The 9,134-nt window shown below is 29.6% G+C and overlaps 2 protein-coding genes across 5 annotated transcripts; one reads left to right on the plus strand and one right to left on the minus strand.

The window, feature by feature from the left end:
- The first annotated feature begins 234 nt into the window (after positions 1 to 234).
- Positions 235 to 1,589, plus strand: LOC112460191 (enkurin). The gene is made up of 3 exons (XM_025024787.1): positions 235 to 486; positions 727 to 873; positions 1,106 to 1,589. The coding sequence occupies exons 1-3, from the start codon at positions 295 to 297 to the stop codon at positions 1,292 to 1,294; spliced, it is 528 nt and encodes a 175-aa protein (XP_024880555.1). The 5' UTR covers positions 235 to 294; the 3' UTR covers positions 1,295 to 1,589.
- A 131-nt stretch (positions 1,590 to 1,720) lies between these two features.
- LOC112460184 (probable serine/threonine-protein kinase DDB_G0278845) lies at positions 1,721 to 9,057 on the minus strand. 4 transcript variants are annotated; one of them, XM_025024771.1, is made up of 7 exons: positions 8,830 to 9,057; positions 8,572 to 8,655; positions 7,848 to 8,114; positions 6,852 to 7,682; positions 2,994 to 4,655; positions 2,566 to 2,774; positions 1,728 to 2,469 (listed from the first exon to the last, which is right to left on the minus strand). In XM_025024771.1, the coding sequence occupies exons 1-6, from the start codon at positions 8,927 to 8,929 to the stop codon at positions 2,566 to 2,568; spliced, it is 3,153 nt and encodes a 1,050-aa protein (XP_024880539.1). In that variant the 5' UTR covers positions 8,930 to 9,057; the 3' UTR covers positions 1,728 to 2,469. The 4 variants fall into 4 exon arrangements, with proteins under 4 accessions (XP_024880541.1, XP_024880540.1, XP_024880539.1 ...); XM_025024772.1 differs by lacking the exon at positions 2,566 to 2,774 and having other exon boundaries at positions 1,727 to 2,469; XM_025024773.1 differs by lacking the exons at positions 6,852 to 7,682; positions 7,848 to 8,114; positions 8,572 to 8,655; positions 8,830 to 9,057 and adding an exon at positions 4,729 to 5,494 and having other exon boundaries at positions 1,721 to 2,469.
- Between the last annotated feature and the right edge of the window lie 77 nt (positions 9,058 to 9,134).

The raw sequence follows: 9,134 nt of genomic DNA on the forward strand, positions 1-9,134 counted from the left end.
CAAATAAAAAATAAAATTAAACAAAAGTAATAATAACTATCAAGTAACAACTACACTTTATTATAACATGAATAGATTATTTTCTTATACGATATATGAAAAATAAAATAAAATTAAGACTAATTATAATTGGAAACTTTTGTAAGGAATTTTGCCAATTAAATCAATTGTTAAATTAACTAATCGGCAATCAACTTCTGAAGCAATATCGTATTATCTATAGTTAATTGTAAATATATCGAGTTTGATCAAACTTTGAAGTTGCCCGTGGATACTTTATATAACAAGGGGTGAATGGTCGGCAAAATGGCAGATTCTTTGGAAAAATTAGTCATTGCACGGGAAAAGAATTTTGTTAAACAAAATATTCTTCGCGCGAAACGTTCCTATCCGGCAGAGCCCAAGTGGCGATCCGTTGATACTCGTCACGGCGACACACATGATTTAAAGAGGAGTGGATTACTTCCGATTTACGTGCATAAGAAAGTACGAGTATTGCGTGTGCATGCGGAAGGAAGTTACTCATACTGTTTACTTCTAGCCTCTCGTGTTACTTATTCTTATCGTTTTAGATAATTATTTTTTATTTTTATCGACACTATTTTTAAAAAGTCTCATCTCCATATATATTTATCCAAGTTAAAAAATTAGTTTCCTTTATGAGTAACTCAAGTTCAGTAAGTAACTTAATATTATACGTCATTTTCAATCGATGATATTCTTCAGAATTATGGAAAAGTACCGAGATTTGTCGCGATATGCGCGAAAGCCGATGCGAGGGTAGAGACACCCGAACGGCTTGATGAAGATAAGGTATCAAGAGTACCGGTATGCCGATACATCGACAAGGAGGAGCGAAGAATGGTGCTGGATGTAGGTATTTAATTAGATCTCCACAATCCTCGCAACTCCTGGGCCCGTATTCCGTTCCTGCCTACCGACAACTGTCGGTTCGATAAGTGTCGTTGCGCAGGTTTTTCATATCGTGTAAAAGCTGCGCAACGACACCGACAATTGTCGGTAAGCGGATTTTAGCGGAACAGAATACGGCCCCTGCTAATATAATTCGCACTGAAAGTGACCATGACATTACATCCGGAAACAGGGCATGAAGCAGAAGTGGGAGGAAACGATGAAACAATTTCAGGGATTGCCTTTTCTCGCAGACACGTTACCAAAGGCGCAGAGGAAGGCGAGGATGGAGCGCGAGTTGCAACAGCTCGAGAAAGACATAGCAATTATCGAGCAACATCCGCATATATACGTTTATGACGACGCGGTGCACATATTGTAACGCCTAATATAATGAGCTGACATAATCAAAATCTATGTAATATAATTGGTATTCAAATATTCCTGGAATTTTTATGAATTATATGTAATATAGAAACACAGATTACATACGAACGTCGAACCGAGATTATATTAGAGGAAGTAAACATACATATATAAATGTTCTTTATACATAATTATATGCATTTGTTTTCATGTAAAAAATTTTTTACTGGGTGATTCATATGTACTTGGCCAGAAATGACCGTTTTTTTAAAGATGAAAAAATTTGTGAGTCATTCGTTTAATTGTAATTAATTATTTATTTTTACACCATTATGCATTTAGTCGAAATAGATAAATTAATAAAAGTGGAATCGTTTGTATTTTGTATGAAGAGTTATAAAGTATGATTAAAAATTTAAGGTTTGTGAGTCACCCAGATAATTTTAATTAAATATTTATGACTCGGTAATTAGCCAAAGTATAGATTTTTAATTATTTATATTGAAAGAAGGCGCGACTGTTCCCGAAGTTCCATTGACTGTCGCACCACCTACATATATTTGAAAATTTTGACAAATCGCCAAAACTCACGGTATGCCCCACAGATCGGATGTTTTAAATTCAAAGTTGAAAAGAGATATATCACTGTGGCAAATCCAACAAGGTCAATAAAAAAATAATACAAACATTTTTTTATATTATATATTGTGTATATTGATAGTAACTTAAAATAATAATGTGTGAAATAATACTGCCAGTTTTCACGATGCTAAAAATATATGAAGGGGTAAAAGCCATTAGTGGTGTAAATTTTTTAAAATATTGATACAATATATAAATTGCATCTATGCACACAATATATATATATATATATAAAACACAAACCATAATAAGATTCAGACATTCTTTCTCATGCAAAATGACAATAGCAGATAGAATAGAAAACAAGAATAATTTTAATGATAATAGTTTCAAGTACTTCTTGTTTTTATCTGGTTATGTATCCAAGTTTTTATCTAAGCATTTGTACGGTTCTTTAATACAGGATATTTGGTTTTTATTTCGTTAATTTCATAAATAGATGGTAATTTTTTATTTTCCATGGCAGTTCGGAATAAAGATAAAACTATTGTGCGTTCCTCATCCATCCATCTCTTGTTTTTTCTTGTTATATAGTATCAAAAGAAGATGCTAAAATAATAAAATTAATTTAGTATGTTAACAGTGTGTTAATCTAGTATATTTATTATGAAATATGTTATTTAATAAAGAGCAACGTGAACATACTTAATTCAAAACTTTACTTTTCTTTTTATTTCTCTCTGTATTATTATTTACGTTCTTTCTCCTAAACACTTCTTCAGATTGCTTTGTCTCTTTTAATGATAAAGTATTGGAAATATTTAAATCTAATTCTGTATTAAATTCATCGTCTGATTCGGTCATATTTTCACTATTATGATTAATTTTCCTTTTAGGAGCTAAAAAGCGGTTCACTGAAATAATGACAAAATTCACATTTGTGTATAATATATGTTTATACAGAATATGAATATCTGTTAAGATAATTACTAATAATAGAAAAAAGAATTTAAAAAAAAATATCATTATTTGAAAAACGCAAAGTAACGTCGAAAAATTTAAGAAAAAATTTTTCTTTTGCATAATTGCAATTTACATCAATGACAATAATGGAAGAAATTATTTAAACTTACCTTTATTTTTCTTTATATTATTATTTATATGATTATTGAAATCTTTCTCTTTGATAGGCAGCTGTTCAGATTGTCTTGTTTTTGTTAATGCTGATAAAGTATCAGAAATATTTAAAATTGAATGTATGTTATTATCATTAGTCATATTATTCTCATTTTCATCCTCATCAACATTATCGCTTTCATCGCTTGCATCTTCTCCTTGTGTGTATTTGAATAAACGTGATATAGCCAAATTTGTTATGACGGACTGTTTAGAATGCGATTTATATATTTTTTCGTGATGGGGCTTAAAATCCGTTAGATCATTCACTTCATGTTCAGATATAGCTAATGAAATGCATACTGTAGCAATATGTTCCCATAATATTGTATTTCGTAACGAAGTTGGTATTTTCAATCCAGAAATTATAGAATGTTTTCGCATTAATACACTTGCTTTTAAATATTTATATCTGTTTTTGTCGATTGTATATATACCAAAGATATAAGGATTATTTTCGGGAACACCAGCATGTTTACGATAATTAACAATCATTTGCATACATTTTAATATTTCTTCATGGAGCAACACAGGAACTAGTCTTCCTAAATTATCGCGTATTGTCATTCGTACATATTTGGATAAAGATTTATATAATTCAGGTGCTTCTTCTTTAGAAATTGCTGTACAATTTTTTAAATTTTCAATTAAAATACGCTCTAGTTCACCAGGATGTCTTCTATTAAATACCATAATAGATACTAATGTTGTTTCAGCTAGCATACGCCATGCTTGAATCGAGAAACCAGTTGTTTGTAAAAATTGTAGAGCTTTTGTGCGTTCAAATTTGAGATAAGTATTGAACATCTCAATATCATCTATTGATGGCAAGACAATATTTTTTTGTCCCCTTTTTTTATACTCTTGAGTTTCAAGTATCATTTTATTTATACTGGCAAGATAATTCTCTGTAAATAATTTCAAAAAATCTTCTACCACAGTTTGTTTGTGAAATTCTTGTTTCTTAATGCATATACTTTTTAAAACTTGCCCAACTTGTTTAATGTATCTTCCCAAAGATGATGCAACAGATAATATTTTATATGTCTCAGTCGTTTCATCAAATTGTGCAAGTTTATTGACAACTTTGATGCATTGTTCGTATTTTGTTGGATCATATATTGAAGTAAAATCTACTACACTGTCATCGATATCCCTCAAAACAATAAGAAATCGTCCAAGTAATCTCAATCGCGCTCGGATCATATCGTGATGTTGGGGACGATACTTATTCTGACACAATTTGTTGCCATAAGCAATCAGTAACTCGTCGTATCTAATAATTTGAGCTATATTGTCTTCTCTCATAACTGGGAATACCAATCTTCTTAACAATGTACATGCACTGTGATGTATACGACAAGCAACAGTACGTCCCAATAATTTTACATTTCGTTGAGGTTCTTGTTTCTGTACACAAGAACGAAAATGATGTCTTATATTGTTTTTAGCAAAAAAACCTTTACATTTTGCACAAGGAATAAAATCGGCTGCTTGTTTATTTGTTCTTGGACGCCGACATACAATTAAATCTCCTTTATTTATGTTAGAATCTGTATTATATATGAAATTTCCTGTTCGTCGAAGTATACCAATAATCTTCTTTCGTTCTGAATTACCTGAAATGATATATAAGTACAAAATCTGTGATAAATTACGATTAAATTAAAAGTAAATTAATAAAAATTTTACACATAATATTGGGTTGGCTAATAAGTCCGTGCGGTTTTTATGTGTAAATGAAAGACGCCCCTATGTTTCAGCAATTCTTAACGCTTCTCGTGGATGGCTACATTCAATTTGCTCAATTGGTACAGTATACATCCGAATTCATCGTCCTGTTCTTCGGAAGCATTTCATAGAAAACAACACCCTTCCAATCCCACCAAATTGATACTATATCAGAACGAAATCTCGCAAACCACGTTTAGCATTCTTTCACGGCATCCTCGCCGTACGCCGCATGCACATACCTATCTCTTTACATATTTGCGTCGCGTTATTGCCTTTTTTTAAATAAAAAATATGTCGAAAATGTTTATTTCAATTGTTTATCTTTTAAATGACGCCAATAATATAAAAAACACAACTAATCGTTACTCATTTTTTTTGCACGTTGAAATATCTCCTATCGAACAATTATGAGTTTTCAAGTTTAAATTAGTCGCGCTCAAAGTGCCTAATGCCCGTTCTAGACTGGAAGATGATCCTACTCTCGGCTCATCTGAGTAGTAGTGTAGACGGGTAAAAATCTATAGTTTATGTATAGTTTATATCACGTACACTATAGAAAGGATGAGCCGAGAGTAGGATCATCCTCCAGTCTAGAACGGGCATAAAGCCATTTATCGGCAAAAACCGCACCGACTTATTGACCAACCCAAATACAGTGAATATATATTACGCAATATGTATTATAATATAACGTTTGAACTTTTTGTATGTATATATAAGGTACTTTTTCAGATTTAAAAAGCTCTATTATTTGAAATAAAATTATACATATAAATTAACATAAATGGGTTTTCTTTTATTATTTTACATATAAAAATACTCATCAATATAGATAAGATCATTAAAAAATGAGTACTTAACGAAATATTTTGTATTTTATCTTAATATTTTTATATGTAAGATTGTTTTGCAAAATATTTATTTTTCCGTTATTTTATATTAATTACCATTTTTTTATAATCTTATCCAATATTTTTATACGTAGAATTATAAGAGAAATCAATTTATGTCGATTATATGTGACAAGAAAAACAGAGGGGGAGAGAAGGTGGGAGAGGGGGAGAGGGAGGAGAGAGAGAGAGAGGGAGGAGAGAGAGAAAGTGTGTGTGTGTGTGTGTGTATTTGACCAATTAGTTTTTTCAGTACAGAGAATTTTGGAATAGATTTGATATTGGTCAAGAAAGTATACTTTCGGTCAGAGTCATCTTAATTATCTATCAAGTAACACTTTCGACTTTTAGAGAGTTAAATCCAATCCAGAACAGATCAAATCTAATTTTCATAATCATTTATAAATTCATAAATTAATATTCAGTTGAAAACGTGTTTAAATTTAAATTAGATTTTGGATCAAAAACAAATAAAATATATCTGCTTTATAATAAAATAAATATAAAATATGTCTGCTTTATAATAAAACTTTAATCTAATTTAGTGCAAAGAACATTTTCAGATAAATATATTAATTCATATTTAGATTTAATATTATCGACATATAGAATAAACTACTGATAGTGCTGATGGCAGTAGAGGGAATTGTTTCTTTCTAGTAAAGCCTTTTGGTTACCCAAAAAACAACAACAATCAGGCTTTACAATAGAGAGACGGAATGTGACCTCATATTATCTGCCTCTCACTCTTTCGTGCGGCTACCCTTCCACTGCCATCAGCGGTCCATTCTATATGTCGATATTTAATATGTTTTGAGTTGGGTGGCTGCAACACTGTATTGGTATGCAAAAACTAGTAAACAATACTTTGATAATATATTTTCAAGTTAGATAAGAAAATCTTAATATAAAAAGAAAACATTAATCATTTCCGAGTTATAAACAATTGAAAAAAAAAGAAGACTTCGTGAATTAAATTAACGGATAACAAAATTTATTTTTCATAAAATTTCAGGTGATTAACTTAAGATTTCAACTTTAAAGCATAATTTTGAAGATATAAAGTATTAAAATTTAGAAAACTATGATAAATAATAATTTTCTTCGACATTTCTATATTAAATTTTCGATTTTAATTAACTTTCAAAATATTCTTATTGTTGGCAACTTTGCACATAACATACTACTTACCCTTAGGTAAAAGAGAGAACTTTTTCACATCTTCTTCATTTTTATGTATCCATTCTAAGTGTCTTGTAAATTGTGTTTGAAGTTTTTTACAATATGGGCACATACTTAATTTTTTCGATTTAGGATTGTTAGAAGTTTCCACATACATATTTCTATCATCCCATACAGCTACTTTAGATAAGCATGATGTCAAATTTAATGTACTGTTCACAGTTTTACTTTTGCTTGTATTAGTTATATATTCACGTGTATTTTCAGTTTGATCTTCATCTGTGTCTTCAAACATAGAGCAATCTGATGTATGAAAACTATCATCAAAACTATTTTTAGATGTAAAAGAAGTATCAGACTCATTGTCAGTATTATTATCGTTAATTTCATAATTTGATTTTAACTGATTCTCTATGAATGTAAATTCCGCAGGTGGAGCTAATGTACCAGTTGAACTATTATCGAGAATGTAAGTCTCATTTGCATTTAAAGAAGCATTATTGTTATTAATGATACTATATTTATTACTCAGCCGCATATTGTTGTATGGAATATTGTCAGTCTTCTCTGTAAGCATTGGAAGTGTTGTCTCTTTTACTAATATATTATTCACATTTGGTACTTCTGATAAAATCTTGAAAGATTTTTTAGGACTTTTAAATTTGTCAACGACATTTGCGTTTTCATAAATTATAAAAGTAGAGTCAACTTCATCACATTCAACGTTCTCTGTTACATCAGAGGGCTTGTTTAATATTGTCGAATTATCTTTGATATCGTTATTCACATTTGATATCCCAATATTTAACGCAGTATTAGAATTGGCAGTTAGCAATAAATCTATAAAACAATGAAAATAAAGTAGATAAATTTTTATTGCAAATAACTTATATTGCAAAAGCTGTATGTGTTTTATTATCATACAAAATATGTAAAAAAAAACTACATACAGAATATTTGTTGTATAATGTGTAATCCAATTAAGTATATGTATTATAGACTTACCACTCATTACGTTGTTGCTACTATCAATTAATGTATTAGGTTTCTCATTGATAGAAAGAACATCTTCAGTCAAATACGCAGAACCTTTTATATTCTCTATGTCATTTGTATTGTCACAAAACATCAAATCAAAACTTTGGTTTGTATTACACTGTTCAGTATCATAGTTATTGTTTGACGGAACGCAAATGTCTTCTTCAATTTTAGATTTCACATTTAATGTCCCAATATTTAATATAGCATTGGAATTAACAGCTAGCAATAAATCTATGAAACAAAATTTTTGAAAATAAAGCAAATAAAATAGTTTTATATATAAACTTAATAACATTTTTTATATAAAAACATAATTACAATGTTAAGTAAAAAGAGGTTTTATACGACCGATTTCACCATCGATTATTAACTTGATCCTCCGATTAAACTCACTCTTCATCTCTTTCTAACTCTTCCCTTATGTCCATTTCTATCAACGCAGGTTAATTTTGATCTTGGTTTAACTTACCTGTCATCTTTTCCTAGTTCTAAAAGTTAGAAAAAGATAGAAAGTAAGTTAAACCGAGATTAGAAGTTAATCTACATTGGTAGAAATGGACATTAGAAAGAGACGAAGAGTGAGTTTAATCAGAGGATTAAGTTAATCAAAGGTGGTAAAATCGACCCTTTTTTAAACATAATACTTTTATATATTAATTTAATGTATATATAATATATATTACAATACCTGCTATTGATAAAGTTGTTAACCTTACTTTTGGAATTTTCTTGTTTAAATTGTTTGCAATCTGTTGCAAGCTGAATTTGCTTTCTAAAGTAATATAAAAAAGGATTTATAGAATAATTACCCATTAGAAAAAAAATTATAATATCCTGCACTTTTATTACAAAGAAATAAATTATGCAAATAGATATCTTACGAGAATTTGACTGTTCTAGATATTCTCTTTATTTTATAGATTTAATTTTTATCATATATACTTACTATTAGTTGCAATAATGTATGATTTTTTAATACATCTTTTCTTCATTTGCCTTTCATTATAGACACTATAGTATCCACTCGTACATATTAAATTATACATTTTTGATTATCAAATCAACGCCAATAAAATTCAATATCAGTAATCCGTTTGTTTATTTTAAGATAATATAATAGCAGAGAGAAACCTGAGAACGACCACACCGATGTTTTGCTTGATTTCATGGACCATGGACTATAGTGTAAAATGAAAGGTGAATCCATGGTAGAAATACAAGGGTATGCTCTTGCGCATATTTCCGAACCCA

The sequence above is a fragment of the Temnothorax curvispinosus genome, unplaced genomic scaffold, assembly GCF_003070985.1.
Source record: "Temnothorax curvispinosus isolate PA1 unplaced genomic scaffold, ASM307098v1 QBEX01010373.1, whole genome shotgun sequence".
NCBI lineage: Eukaryota > Metazoa > Arthropoda > Insecta > Hymenoptera > Formicidae > Temnothorax > Temnothorax curvispinosus.